The following is a 15,676-nucleotide window of genomic DNA, read 5'->3' on the forward strand; positions in this document are numbered from 1 at the left end:
AGGCCCTTTGTTCGATTGTTAGTTTGCAGGAATATTTAGAATACCACTCCACAGATCAAAAGGTGGGTTGAAAGTCTGATTGAGTTCAATTTTCGAGTGGAGTATCTCCCTCAGGCTAGGAGCGTTTCAGCAGGCTGCTTGCTAAGGTTACCTGTGGATAAATTAGTTTTGATGGATGCAGAACTTCCTATAATGTGGGTTAACAAGCCTGTCATATGTAAAGGAATGGGATACTAAGTGGCTAAGTATGATCTAAGGAAATTAGTGATGGATTATGTTAGGGAAGGTTGGCCTAATCTCAAATCATTAGAAGAAGATGCCTACGTTTTTGGGAATTTCAGAGATGAGTTATGCATTGTGAATAGTTTGCTTTACCGCTGGTACCGGTTGGTTCCTCCAGTAGTTCTATGGCAGAGAATGGTCATTCTTGCCCATGAGTGGCATTAAGGAAGAAACTTAACCAAACAAGGTTAAGAGTAAGTTATTGGTGGCCTGTGTTAGACAGACAGGTCAAGCGTGTAGTGAGAGATTTCTTTAATGTGCCAGCAATGACGAGTCAGGTTGGTGAGGACTGCTCTGCTGTAACCTTTTGAAATTCCCGTGGAGCCTTAGGTGGCCGAAATCATTTGATTTGTAATTGGACCTGCTTTTTCAATATTTCTTTATTTAATCATTTGTATAGTATTTGTTCACCTTGTTGTATAATACACAAGCCCTGTCACTTTGTCACTTCACCCACCTTTTCACTATAATCATGCCCACATGCGCCGCTTTTTTAATTGAGTTATCGGACAGCCTTCATGCCATGATAATTCTTGACTTTGTTTGAAGATTTGCAAATATGAGGTAAAATACGTTCTTATCTATGAATAAGATAAATTGGTTTATTCTCTACCGTGTTGTCTGCTTTTACTTAATCGCTTTGTTTTCATTGAATATCGAATACCACAAAGAAATTGTTCTAACACCCGACAGAAACTATTGTTACTTGTATCATACATAAGGCTGCAGTAGGCCTTTCATGGGAGAAGGGCTTTGCCACTGGCAAACTGGAGCTTTATCCCCTCCCTCCCCTCACGCTTTCTGGTCAAACTCTAATTGTTTACATACCTGGTGGCATAAATTAAGGGACTGGGCATTCCATTATGCGCTGGTTGCCGGCTCCTGGATTTACCAAAATTGATAGTTTGGCCAAGATTGAGTTGAGGTTGGGCTGGGTGACAATGTTGAACTTCTGGCCTTTGTCTCTAGACTCTGCTAACAGTTACTTACTAGGCTTGTATTGGTTGGGGTGCTCCCAAGTTTATATTTTCACCACTGTTGTGTTCTATGACAATACATATTTATTAATGTTTGGGCTGATAGTTAACACAGACAATCACACACACACACACTGGCTTCACAAAAAACGTTGTCGCCTCAAGACCAGCTAAAAAGGGGCTTGGAGTACAAAGTCAAAATGGATGCCATTGACACATGCACTCACCACTCATACGTGCACACACACACACACACTCATCCCTTCTCTCTCTGTAAATAAAATTACTATGAGAGGACGTGACCCTCAGCGTATTGCGCCAATACTTGACAATGGGAATGCCATTGTTCACCAACACTGAGTGAAGCAAAATCTCTGTGTTGCATTTGTTACTACAGAAGAAGCAAGACTGTTACAATTGGTTTGTGCTGCACTGGTGCCCTCAAGCAGAAAGATATTTAACATGGCTCTATTCTCACTGAGTTCCTGGTGCTTTATCAGTGAACACAAATGTGGGGCGCGTGCCATGTACCTCCCTCCGAACACCCATCTGAACTTCATGGCTGCCACTCTTACCTTTGAAGTGCATGTAGCTGGCATACATGAGGGTGGTAGACGGATCAACACTTGTCAAAAGTGGACGACCTTTTCTGGATATTCTGCCGTTGAAGAAGCCATTGATTTTTTCTGTTGCTTGAGCTGGCTCAGAGAAACCAACAGCTCTCACAAACAAGGCGTCTGCTGATGGAACCAGGTCATACACATAGGCCCCGGACAAGTGCATTCCTGGGGTGACAAATAAGAAAGCCAGCTTTGAGGCATCAATGTTGTCTTCTTTCGACAAAAGCAGACTATCCATGGCTTTCAGGGACGAAAAGACAATGTGGCCATCTAGCTTAGATGTGCAATTGGACCCACCAGATGGAAACCCTAAAAACTCCTGAAGATTGTCAGAAGTGTTCTTGGATGCCCCTAAGTAAAATGAGACCAGGGCCCCATACAGATTAGTAGGAGATAACAGCACTGTTTCCAATTTGTGCATTTCTTTCCAGGCACCAAAAAAACGAAAACCAAGGATATTCACTAGCTTAGTCAAGTAGATCAGCCTCTGGTGCCCTTTGGGACCAAGACTTTGTGATTCAAGGGTAAATCGGTCTCTCAAGCCTTCCTCTTCGGCTGTGTTTGTGGAATCAATCAGGATAGGGATGAAGGTTTTCTCCTCCCTGGTTGTTTGGTTCTCCCTCTCGAGCTTCTCACACGCGCTCTGGTTGTAGGCGAACAAGTGGAATGGATGCACATAGACACGGTTGCACACTGTGAGGGCGATGCACGCAGTAAAGCATAGCAGAATCAATCCTGAGTTCATGGTGAAGACGGATCAAGGGGAACTTCAGACACCTGTTGGAGACAACAAAATAAAGGTTATTGAAGCCTGCTTGCCTATCAGTCTTCGAACGTCTGAATGACCTACGTCCAATTTACTTGGTAGTAAAAAATTGAAACGGACACAAAACCTATGATTGGTATATACCATTTCCATATTGCCCCTCAAGGTAGGATCTCTGATCCTTAGACACCCAATGACTGCTAACATTCCAGCTCCCGTCATTAACAGAGACCTGGAAATTTAAAGACACACCAGCTCAGACAAACTTAATCTACAGTGCTACACAAACCTCACTGAAGAGGGTGCCGTATGGCATATGATAAATAAACTACATGCACTTAGAATGTAATATTTATTAAAATATCTTCAGGATACTACAAAAGTTAGTTACAGTAGCAATTTGCTGAACCGCCACTCAGTGAGGTCAGGAAGGGTGATATATTATGAGGGATGGAATATGTGAGGCTTTTTCTTGTCATCCACAACTCCTTCAGAAGGCACATATTCCTTAACTCCAAACCTTCTTGTACCTGTATGCAGTGTAAACACTCTCATGAGTCATGCCAGAATTAATTTCAGAACAGCCAATCGTTTTGTATATTACACCCATTCAAACACTGCCTATCCTGAAATCTAGCATGGTTCCAGCCCTTGTGTACCAACATGGGATGGTCCTTGTTCAAGTTAGGACGTACAATGATCTTATAGTAGTAATTTTATAACTTTTACAGTAATAAACTATTTCAAGTGGTCTCCTTTAAAGTTTGGAGGAGCAGGAGTCTTTTTGTAAACCACCAGAGCTCCATCTTGCCAAATTTAGGGGCAGATTTACAAGCCCCATGCACCGCCGGTGCATCACGTTGCTTGACACACCGGTGGTGCAGCCTGCTAAGGGATATTTACAAGCACAGATAAAGTCACCCTGCTTGACTTAACCTGTGCTTGTAAATATCGCCCCTGTGCACGCAACACTTTGCGCGTTAGGGGCGGAACATGGGTGTTCCCATGCAACACCCATGTCCACTGATGCATTTCCAGATTTACAAGAAATCGTAAACCTGAAAATGCGTCAGTTTGCTGCGCCACCGTAGGGGTGGCATAGCCAAGCGAAACGAGGAGAAATGTTTTCATTTCTCCTCGTTTTTTTCCTCTTTTAATGCATGCTACATTCTACCGCACGCATTGAAAGAGGAAAATGCCTGCAGTGATTGCTTTTGTGCAGGAAGGGGCACCTTCCTTCACAAAAGCAATCTCCCCATGGCGCAGGCATCCTTGCACCATGGTGCAAAGGTGCCTGCGCCGGCGCATGGCTGCTGTTTCTGCTCCAGCGCAGGGGAGAGCACAGGAATGCGACATATCATTGTAGATATGTAGACTGAAAGTGCCGCAGCGTGGCGCAGCCAAAGGGCTTGCGGTGCCGCGCTGCGGCACTTTCTTGTAGATCTGCCCCTTAGGGTTTATCCACCTTGTTTAGAAGTGAGCCCAATGTCACATTTCTGGAAGAGGAGACTCAGCTGGGTCTGCCGTCAGAACCTTTAAGCAGTACCTTGTCCAACCCAAGGCTGTCAGTCAATATGTGTTAGGAGACTTGCTCTATTTAGGGCGAACCTTCCAACATACATTTTTCCTGGCTTTGGCTGCCTGGAAAAGATTGGTAGTCCAGAAGAGTAAACAACACAGCTGACCTCCTCCACCCCAGTGCTGGGAGAAACCACCCAGAGCATCATTTATTTTAGTTTTTTTAGAAAACAAATCCACACTTTGAGGGTTTGCTTCTAATAAAAACATTTGAAGAATTTCCTTCCCTATCATCCCATTAAATTTGGGGATTACTGGGGGCTATTCATCAGAGTGTTGCTAAGTGTGACAAAGGGTTAGCCACCCATACTGAAAAGCTGCAATGTGATTGCTACAAATAAAAAATTGAGCACATCATCTCATGGACCTCATTTTCACATGATGTCGAATTTCCCCTTGCAAGTAAAACAGGGAAGTCTCGGACAAGTATTTATTAGTTATAGAGAGGTATCTACTCCAACAGAAAGTCAACGCAGATTATTCTTATGTCCTGGTAACCATGGGGCATATTATCAAGGGGGGCGATAGGCAATTTTCGCCGCTTTAGCGGCCGTTTTCGACTGCTAAGCGGCGATAATACTATCGCCCTATTAGCAAGCTGTCGCTAACAGCAGTTAGCGACAGCTTGTAGGCGATAGCGAGCGGTTTGGGGCCCGCTTTGCATGTCAGCGATATTTATCGCTAATGACATGCAAAGTGGGCGTACCCAACCTGTTAGCGACTGAAAGCAGTCGCTAACATCGCTATCGCCTATTGCCAACACAGGCGTAGCGATGGAAATATTCGCGCTAAGCACGAATATCTCCAAAAACTAACACCTGTTCAGACCAGTTCTTAGCCATTATATCCAATGGGAGGTGGATATAATGGCTAAGACCCTGTTAGCGATAATGCGTGAATATCGCTGAATTCTCAGCGATATTCACGATTTTGCCGCTATCGCTGGGAATTTTGTCGCTTTTGAGAGAAACGTTGCTAATAGCACGTTATCTTAGCGATAAAATCCTGTGATGCGCGGCGATAAAAAAATTGCCGCAAACCCTAGTTAGCGATAAATATCGCTATTTGTTGATAATGTGCCCCCATGTCCCTATAACATCACACCTTAAGAAGAATTGTAACATCCTATGTCAACTGTAGACTGTGGCGTTTCTCGAATTGCTATGCTGAGGAGAAACATAGATAGATAGCTTTATTGTATGATTAATTAAATCATTAAAATTCACATAAAATCTCGAAGAATTAAAAGCCAAACTCATAGGACCAATTAATAGGACACTGTTTAAAAACAAAGAGGGTCACTGAAAATAAAATGGGCTAATGAATAATCATGCATTTTAAGAATCGCAAAGAACGTTCAAATAATTGAGTTCTGAATTAACAACTGGAGCCAGTTCCTGAATGATCTAGCTTCATTTTGAGTACCATGCTAAGCTCACTCGTTGTTTAAATGGGCATGATACGTCTCTTTTATTACTTTTCTCAAGTATTTTGGGGCATATCATCAATAAACTGCGACAAACATCGCAGAGCGCACTTAGCGCAAATTTGCTTAATGACGCCTATTGCCGGATTTGATCGCCGAGATAACACGTTATCATCAACGCTTATCTCCATGGCGAGCGATAGCGGCAAAATGAGGGAACATCTCTGGGAATCCAGCAATACAACTATACGCTAAAGGAATCCTTGGTGATAGGGAGATGTGGCCTTAGGCTTAGGATTCACCTCCCTTTATGAATATGGCTAAGTCTGAAATTTTCAGACGTTAGCTGATGGCGATAAGCGCGGTTAGCGTGGCTTCTTATATTGCTATGGGTGTCCTGGGTCAGCTTGTTGATAGAGAGTAGTGCAGTTAGAGATATTTCCCATGTTGTTGTGAGAGGAAACACCTTCTTTGCATCTCATTAGAGATGTGAGGTGTTAGTGGTACGGCGGCTGAGACAAGGAAACACACGCTGATGCCTATTAGCGGGTCCTTGCTTATAGTGAGGTAATTCATTCGCTGCTTTTCGTCCAAAACCGGCTGTTAAAGCGGCGTTGTTGGCCTTGTTGATATGCCCCTTTGTTCCCTAATTGGTTTCGGGTGCACTGAATTCATACGTTTCACCTGATTGTTTTGTTCACGGTGTATCATGCGTCAGAATCGGTTTTGTTTGCACAAAATTCACCTGTTTCTCAGACGGCTTGTGTTTACAATATGGTGGGTGTGAGTCACTTTGCATATTGATTGACAGGCGTTTTCATTTGGGGGCTTATTTACGAGAATATCACACACTGCGCCTGCGTGCTTTCCTGAGCTGGCACCCTTTTGTCAGCCTAGTGCCAACACAGGATCCCTTCACCATAGTGCAAGGGTGCCTCTGTTAGATGCAGGATTGTTTTTGTGCAGTAGGGTGTCCCTTCCTGTGTAGGAGAGTAGGATCTGCTTACTATGGTTACCCCCACTGTTTGCTGGTGTTTCACTGTTTTTCGACTTTAGTCTGGCCGGGGCCCTGCTAACCAGGACCCCAGCCTAGCTGCTTCCTCTCTAAAATGATTGCATGTACTTTAGGTATACTCCAGATTGGTTACTGGGTTACCCTTGTGAGTCCCTAGTATATGGTAACTTAGGTACTAAGGGCATAGGTACCCCAGAGGCCTACCAGGGGCTGAAGCATGTATTATGCCAACCCTGGGAAGCCTTCCAAAATGGCACCACAGGTCTGCTACTGTAGCCTGGGTAAGGTGGTGCATGCACCCCATACTAAGATATAGGTTACCTATATCTACCTTTAATCACTGACACATATAAACCTATAAATCACTCCTATGGCAGGCCTTATCAATCATGAAGACAAAGTGCTTGGTTTTGTGTGAGAGGGTGCCCATGCATGAGCAGGACCCCTCTGTAGCTTTCGAAATCTATTCTCTGAAGCGGTTCTGTGATGCAGCCAGACGATATACGCTTAAGTGCATTATAACCTCGCGGTAAATGGTAACTCTGGAATGGCTGCATGTAAACATATCGTGTTTGGTGTCAGACACTTTGGAATCCAAGCCCCCCGCCAGTCCGGGGACCTGTGGTAGAATTCCACCCTTCTAGAGGGAGAGACATGTACACACTGACCTAACCAGTAATAGTTTAAAAGAGCCCCAGCATCACAATATGGATGCTGCAGCCACATTCACGAGTCTGACCTCCTGCTGCTGGATGAAACTCTGGCAGGGGAGGCTTGAACAATAGGTTTCCTGTCACAGGGAGGTGTAACCACCTCCCAGACAGGCTTTAGTGTATTGGGGTTGGGTGGGTGTATTCAGAGAATGCTTTTCAGACAGTGCTGGGGGCACACTTGGTGTCCCTGTGCATATCTCAGTTCAAACCGGTTGCAGGGGTACTCAGCCCCACCTCTGGTGCGAAACTTGACAAAGGGAAAGGGGTGTAGCCACCCCCTCCCTGGATCCTCCCATAGGTGGGTCCCCAGAGTATGTCCAACCCCCTAACTCAGTATAAGTGTGAGACCCCAGTCCTTAGGACTTCAGATTACATCTGGATGAATCTCTGCAACATATATCCTGGAACTTCGACACTCTACACGACTAGAAGGAATGTCTGACAAAATATCGAAAGACATAATATCGAGGTACAAAAATATCGGAGCATTTATATCGATGTCAACAATATCGACATCCTATCTACAAGGTAAGTACAAAAATATATAGAAAAAAAATATCGATGTCAAAAATAACGTTTAAAAAATATCATTTTTTTAAATTAAAAAAAATATGTAAAATAAATTAAATTATACTTACAAATATAATAAACATTGTTAAAAATATTGTATAATATTTAAATCTAATAAGTAATATTCATTCATTCATTCATTCAAAAAACGTTATTTCGGCAAGTACTGCCATAAAAGCACAATAATACAACATTTATAAGTGCAACATCCTAAAATAACATAGTAAAGTTTAAAAACAATTGCAATAATTGCTCTCTAGCGTTTAAACCCTGAATAACAAGAGGATGACAATATAGAGAAGGTTGTGCCCCCTCTAAAGGTTAACCAATAGAGACATTAGGCATGATCAAACATCTCAGGTGAGGTCAGTTTTTAACAGCAAACTATGTAATATCATCATATAGTACAACCATTTTAAAAATATAAATAAGCTAAAAGGCAAGGTTAAAAGAGGTGATCATCAATTGATACCATTCAAAATCAGGAAATTGATCATGAATAAAACAACACTATCTCCATTCTCTGTCCTAGCTTCTCACTAAACATCTGCGTTTGCACCACATTGCAAATAAGTATTTAGTTAACCGCATGCGTGCGGGCGGAATTCCGCCCGTACGCTGGGTTTTGCGGAAACGCACTTTACGTGACGAGCTGGGCTCGTCATGAGCGTGCGAGGAGGCTACGCCATGACGAGCCCAGCTCGTCATGAGCGTCGAAGGGGTTAAAGCAACAACAACAACCGGGTGCGTATCATACTTTAGTAATCTAAAGACCTCTAAATAGTTTCTTATTCCTAAATTCTTGCATCGTTGGAGAATCCATTTAGATCTAGCCGTATGGTATGGAGGGCAGTAGAAGATCACATGGATCCCCGTCTCTTCTGACTCATTGCACCCGGGACATAATAATTTATTGGCACCCACCCAGTTGTTAGTAAATGCATAGGGGGAGCATCCCGTGCCGGAATTGAAGAAACAATTTTATGGCTACAAGAGGTTGAATCAAATCTAAAGCTGGCTCCAGGCTATAATGCATTTTAACGTCCAAGAGCCTGGAGGTTAGACTAGATGAATTAGTCGATTGAATGATATGTATCAGTCTATATGCTTTCAAGGCAGAGGTTAGTGATTGTTTGGAAGTAGCAGGACATGACTCCTCAGGTACAGACCACAGGTCATTTTTCCCTATTTTGCGAAAAGTGTCCCGAATAAAAGACAGCCAAGGGATCTTCCCCACTCCCAATGCTGACATAACCGATTTTAGTTCCTCTCTATAATCTTCCAACTCTGGCATGCTCCATAGCCGTCGCCAGTAAAGGAGTGGGCGAGAGTTGATCAAGCAGCAATGGGAGCAATGCCCAGGTCCATCCTTAGGGGGAGTAAGGGGGTGCTTTGTGGGAAACCCAAGAGTTGCCTCAAAACGTTATTTTCCGTCACAGTTAAGATATTAATTGGACAATGGCCCCAAAGTTCAGCACCATGTAAAGTGGCTCCCCTGGTTTGGACCTTATATATTTCAACAGGGGGCCCAATAACCTTTACGGCACAGCTCCTGTGAACTTTTAAAATCCCCCCTCTTGCTTGGATTAATTTTAGATTCACCTCTGTAATCTGCGGCCCCCATTCCATTCTCTCATTTACGGTGAGGCCCAAATAATCAAAAACAGGCACCCTATCTAGGGGCCTAGAATCCATTTTAGGATGTGGGCAGTTGGTAGAGTCGGCATGGAAGACCATATACTTTGTTTTCTTTATATTAACCTCCAGATTCCTTTTCTTACAGAACGAGCTAAATTCCTCTAAGACACGCTGCATCCCCATGGGTGTTTTGGATAGGAGCAGGATGTCATCTGCAAACATTAAAGCTGGTATTCTGCGATAAGTAATATACATAATTTAATAAAAAATGAATTAAACATATACATATAAATTATAATTTATAATTTATATACTTACTTAATAATCAGTTGTAATCATTATTTAAATTAAGTTATAAATAATTAAAAATATTATAAATTACAAATTCATCTATACAAATATTAACAAATAAAAATTAAATAATTATGCAAAACAAATTAAAACAATAAATGTACTTTCAATATTTGTAAAATTAATTATATACTACATTAGCTAAAACTATACAAAATATATTACATAAAAGAGGGAATAAAATACTATTATAACTCCCAAAAAAACAACAGTAAGTAAAATATTGGATAGCGTAGAGGTAAAAATTACTAATCCCACTCCAAAGAGTGCAACAGTAGGGAAAGTGTTGGATAGCGTAGGGGTATAAATTACTATTCCCACTCCAGAGAGTGCAACAGTAGGGAAAGTGTTGAATAGCGTAGGGGTAAAAATTACTATTCGCACTCCAAAGAGTGCAAGAGTAGGGAAAGTGTTGGATAGCGTAGGGGTAAAAATTACTATTCCCACTCCAGAGAGTGCCAGATTAGGGAAAGTGTTGGATAGCGTAGGGGTAAAAATGACTATTCCCACTCTGGAGAGTGCAACAGTAGGAAATAAAAATGACTATTCCCACTCTGGAGAGTGCAACAGTAGGAAAAGTGTTGGATAGCGTAGGGGGGGAAATTACTATTCCCACTCCAGAGAGTGCAAGAGTAGGGAAAGTGCTGGATAGCCTAGGGGTAAAAATTACTATTCCCACTCCAGAGAGTGCAAGAGCAGGGAAAGTGTTGGATAGCGTAGGGGTAAAAATTACAATTCTCACTCCAGAGAGTGCAAGAGTAGGGAAAGTGTTGGATAGCTTAGAAGTTAAAAATAACATAATTAAAATATTAAAAAAATTAATTATTAAATAAATCTAAACTATTTACAAATACCAATACATCATTATTAAAAAAATTATTACAAATGAATAATTAAGTAAAAATAAATTAATAAATACCAATACCAGTTAATATTAATTAATTACTAAGTAATAATCACCAATATTATAATTAACAAAAACAATTAATTAAAATAAATTACTTAATTACATTTAAATTACTTCCCACCCTACTCCCCTATAAACTCATAACCCGCTACAGACATAATTATCAATTAATAAAAATTAATTACCAATTAATAATCAATTAACAATAATATAATTAACAAAAACAAATAATTAAAATAAATTATGACTTAATTTTATTTAAATTACTTCCCCTATAAACCCATAACCCGCTACAGAACATAATTATCAATAATCAATTAATTTAAATGAATTACCAATAATTAAAAATTAATTAACAATTCATTGAAATTAATTTATAATTCCTAAAAATTAATAGTTAATTTAGTATAATTAAATTACTTCCCACCCTATTCCCCTATAAACCCACACCCCGCTACAATACTAAAATACAAAATGTACTTAAATTACATTTAAAAAAAAATACATATTAAATACATAATAATATACATAAAAATCATATAAAAATTGATATTAGTAACATCGATATTACTCACATCGATATTAGTAACATCGATATTACTAACATCGATATTAACAAAATCGATATTATTACTTACCTTCGAACTTCTGTCCCATCGATATTAAAAATATTGATATTACTTACCTTCTATATTCTGTCCCTTCGATATTTAAACATCGACATTATTGTATGTCTATATTTAAAAATCAATATTTGCCTGCCTACCGACTGGAAGATGGAAGAATCTCCCTTGGGGTCAAGGAGTGACTTCCCTCTTCAAACAGGCACCAAAGAAGCATCTTGCCTGTCTTCATTTCCGAGGCTCCCGCCGGTCCCTGAAGTATTTGCGAATCAGGAAATGGACTTCCTGACTTCTCAGAGGCCAACACCAGATCCCAGCAAAGCTGAGACCCGCAGCCCTTACGAGTGACGTGTAACTGGAACTGGAACTCCTGGACACGGTGCACATTTGCTAGTGCATCCACTTCCCAAGCTTTCCTGAAGTTGTGCATTGTGCTACTTGTAGGCCAAGCCCCGAGCCCTATTTGCCCCTTTGCGATCCCTGGTCCATTGACTGGTGGGTCCCCACGAAGGTAACTCTTCTTTTCCTTTGGCTTCCCTGGTTGCTGCAGATGTGCCCTGACTCCCCTCCAAAGGATGAGTCCTTCAGACCTTGCTGGTCTGCACTGAAGCCAATCTCTGCTTTCTGTGTGGGTTGCTGTTGCCAAGACTTGTTGGGTCCAATCTGGAACCCAACACTGCAGCACTCGACATCCTTTGTGGGACAGCTCGAATCCAGCTCCTGGTCATCCTCGACACCTCCTGGTCTTCGTGGCTGAAGTGTCAAGCTTCACCTTCTTCACCTGAAATCACCCGACATCGGTTGGCATCTTCTCATCGACTTCCTAGTCACTGGCAAGTGACCCAGACTCTGTCCCCTCTGCTTTCAGGTTCTTCACATCTCCGATCCACCCTTGGATCCACCCGGACACTTTGTTCTTGGTCGCCAGCAGCACTTTGCAGCAGCTCGCTATTGAAATCGACGACGTAACTCGAGTACTCCGGTGCTCTCGTGGGTGTTGACTCTAGAACCTCCTAGTTCTAAAGGGGTTTGCTCAAAGTCCTCTTCTAAGTGTCCTTAATCTTTAAATTTCCAACCCCGACTCTCCCTATAGAAGTTATTGGTGATTCACGGCTGTGTTTAAACACTGCAATCGTCCCCATGGGTCCCCTGTGTCACTACCTTGGGTGGTTCCTGGTGGCCCCAGCGGTTCTAAAGGCTCTAGGCCTTGTATCTATGTCAGATGTGGTTCTTATACCACTTTCTTAATATATGGTTTGGTACGCCCCTAGGGCTCAAAGTATATTGTGCTAATTTACTGTGTGCTAATTAAGTTTACTGGATGTACTTTTGCCTCTAGTCTCATAAAGAGACTAGAGGGATGCGTTTAGAATAAATACATATATTTTATATATATATATCTGGTGTGGTTCTCCTTTCATTTGGTCATTCATGAGATTATAGACTGATAAAACAAGCTGCTTTACATTCCTTCAAAACTTAGCCTGAAGGCTGATCTCCACAGCTACTACTAGGATAGCTTTCTATATTGGTTGTCTTTAAACCTACCATCAATAAGGGTCGTTTGGACTGGTTTAAGGTGCCCACTAGAATAGTGGACAGCATATGCCAGGCCAACTTCTCACATCCTGCACAAAAACAATCCTGATAGGCAACATCATCTTTTTATGTAAGGGGCACACATAGAAACAGCAAAAACAAAATAAAGCATTTCTCCCTGTTTCACCATTTTAAGACCAGGTTTTCCCTAGTCTTAATTTTGGTGCTGCCTTTGATTTACGCCACCCTTGTAAATAGGGGTCAGTGTCAAAATCAATGGATGTTGCTGCGGAACGCCCACCGCAACACCCATTGCCCACCCCATTCAAGATAAGTATAGCATGAAAGGGGGCCCGATTTACAAGACAGCGTTAAGCCATGTTCAGTGGCTTAACCCTGCCTTGTAAATATGGCGAATCCCCTATCACCACAGGAAAGTTGCAAAAAGTGATGTTCCTGTGGCGATAGGGGCTTGTAAATATCCCCCTAAGATCTTTGCAGCAGGGGCCTTACCTCAAAGGATATATTTGTTTCTAACTTTATTGGCTTTATAGTTGTGGCAATGACACAGCACGGAACACATGACAGTACAATTACTTCTAGCATGGGATCATATTGCGATACATATAATTGACCCATCGCACTTCACTTCACAATCGAGTGAGGTGATTTCGTCTTCCAATGTGTGCTGTAGAATGCAGAACGCATTGAAAGAGGAAAAAAACGAGGAGAAATGAAACAGGGTGTCTTAGCATTCTGACGCATTTCCAGAGTTTCGATTACTCGTAAATCTGGAAATACATCATTGTACATGGGTGTTGCATGGGAACACCCACAGCAACATCCATGTCATGCCCCTAACTCGCAAAGTGTTGCTTGAACAGGGGCGATATTTACAAGCACAGGTTAAGTCACGCAGGGTGTCTTTACCTGTGCTTGTAAATATCACTCGTTTAAGAAAGACAAGGGAACCCAAAAGGTATGCCATAGGGACCTTGGGCAGTATCATGTTACAAAAAACAGTGGTCCCTACTCGTGGACACAATGGTATACTGTGCTAATAATCACACACCTGATAAGTGTTATGTCTTTTGTCCAGCCGGACAAGGAATTTATTTAACAATTTTTAATAAAAACTGAATGAACACATAAATAACAAGTGGGCACAGCCGTGACCCACAACATTCAGACAAAACAATGAACAGAATGGTAAAAGGAGCAAAGCAAAAATATGTCTGTGTACTTGTAGTCAGTGTTACAGACAGAGATTGTTATAACCACACCATTGCATTTCACAATATTTTAAATGTCATATTGCATACGGGGGTTTTTTGGTCGACGACGTTTCGATGCCTAAGTTAAATGAGGGGCATCATCATCAGGACAAAAATATAGTCATTGTTGTCTTTAAATATTACACTGCCTTTTAACGCAATTCTATACATTTATACATTACATGGGAAAAAGGAGGAGAGAAGGGGAGAAGAAATACATGAAATTAGGCACGTTGTATTGGAAACTTGCAACCTCATCTCTTCCATTAAAACAGAGTATATTTATGTGCTCGTGGTGGAGAAAAACGGCGCATTTGTGGAACTCAGTGTCCAGGATTGTGAAATACAACAGGGAAATGACTTCATCGTGTGAGAGGGGTGTATTTGAGTGCCAATGATGACAAAATAACAGCACATTGAGGAGCAAAATATCATGTCCCGTGAGGGCAGACTATTTAGGCGCAGTGATGGAGACGATTGTTCTGAATTTCGATGTGACATAGTAACCGGGGTGAGAACGGTCGGAAATGAGTAGTTGATGATGGCTGGCAGTGAAGGTCTTTATACTATAAAACACAATTGTGGACGGAGGCTGAACCGGGTTCCGTGGGGCAGTCACGTAGTGAAGGGCACAACCGTTATTAGTGCAGGTGAACATTAACACGGAGCATGCGACTGGGAAAAATAGAGGCTAAAACCTACGCATATCACATCAGGCAATTCAACGGATCAGCAGATACCATGAACAATGGAGGAATCTGGAAAAATAATGGTTGAGCATTAAAAGGGGTCGAGTGCGACCGGGGGGGGGGGGGTGAGTGAGCGGCATGGCGTGCTACTGGTAGAATAATTACCGGTACTGCCGTGTCCAGCGTGGAAAGTCGTCTGGATTGGGAGCGTAATAGCTCGATCTGGGGAGAAAGTTCAGTGGAGTCAATTACCCAGCGGGGCATGGTGGGACTAGAGTGATAAGAGAAATGGCACGTGCGGGTTACTTACATGCAGAAGTCGGCGACGCTGTGGCGGATGGTGGGGTTCTGGTGTTAGAGAACTCACGTGTGGCAAGTTTTTAAAGGACCATGTGGTCTGCAGAAAGCGATGGTGGACTGCGGAAGTGAGAGCCGGTTAGGCTGTGAACAATGAAAAAGGACTGGGGAAGTGAAACCTCTAGTCATGGTGTGCAGACGCGGCGGCCATCTTAAGGTGGTGAATATTGTGAAAAGAGTAAACATTGTTCAAGTTAATCAGGCACATTGCAGTACATAGAATAACAATTAGAGGGTTATTTCATGTAAGCTATGTTTACAGTAGGGAGGTCCAATCTTCGAGACGATTCAGGCCATTCCTGATGCTGTTGGTTTTAACGATCCAATGGAGTTCCTCCTTGTTGAGCAAAA

At 42.0% G+C, this 15,676-nt stretch overlaps 1 protein-coding gene across 2 annotated transcripts in view; it reads right to left on the reverse strand.

Annotated features, from left to right (window-relative positions):
- The window catches only part of AGT (angiotensinogen), a 143,550-nt gene that overhangs the window by 64,337 nt on the left and 63,537 nt on the right, over window positions 1-15,676 (reverse strand). For both annotated transcript variants that reach the window (XM_078648794.1, XM_078648796.1), the window contains exon 2: window positions 1,835-2,656. In XM_078648794.1, coding sequence (XP_078504920.1) covers window positions 1,835-2,624 — 790 coding nt within the window. In that variant the 5' untranslated portion in view covers window positions 2,625-2,656. The remainder of the gene's footprint in view (window positions 1-1,834; window positions 2,657-15,676) is intronic.

Source organism: Lissotriton helveticus, chromosome 6 (genome assembly GCF_964261635.1).
Source record: "Lissotriton helveticus chromosome 6, aLisHel1.1, whole genome shotgun sequence".
In the NCBI taxonomy this organism is placed as follows: Eukaryota; Metazoa; Chordata; class Amphibia; order Caudata; family Salamandridae; genus Lissotriton; species Lissotriton helveticus.